The following is a 255-nucleotide window of genomic DNA, read 5'->3' on the forward strand; positions in this document are numbered from 1 at the left end:
ATCTCTGTCTCTCTTTATATATCTACGTGTTCTCATGTCTGTACGGAGAAAGGAGACCCAGAAAAGAGCTTTTGAAGGGAGGCCTCTGCGCTTTCTTCAATCTCCAACAGCTTGGAATTTCTCAACAGAGCAGTTTCTCTCGAGTTTCTTACTGTGAGGCTTGTTTGCCATAGCTTGAACTGCACGTTACGAAGCGACAGATATATCAAACAGACAAGAGCAATCTCATGTATCTGTATGGATGGAGAAGTGGCT

The 255-nt window shown here is 43.5% G+C and overlaps 1 protein-coding gene across 1 annotated transcript; it reads left to right on the top strand.

Annotated features, from left to right (window-relative positions):
- Positions 1-235, top strand: CSUI_009398 (uncharacterized protein; the record flags this gene model as incomplete). Its single annotated transcript, XM_068069514.1, has 1 exon — positions 1-235. A coding segment is annotated over one exon (173 nt), but the record flags the coding sequence as incomplete, so codon positions are not given.
- Between the last annotated feature and the right edge of the window lie 20 nt (positions 236-255).

Source organism: Cystoisospora suis (assembly GCF_002600585.1).
Source record: "Cystoisospora suis strain Wien I chromosome Unknown contig_5603, whole genome shotgun sequence".
Taxonomy (NCBI): domain Eukaryota; phylum Apicomplexa; class Conoidasida; order Eucoccidiorida; family Sarcocystidae; genus Cystoisospora; species Cystoisospora suis.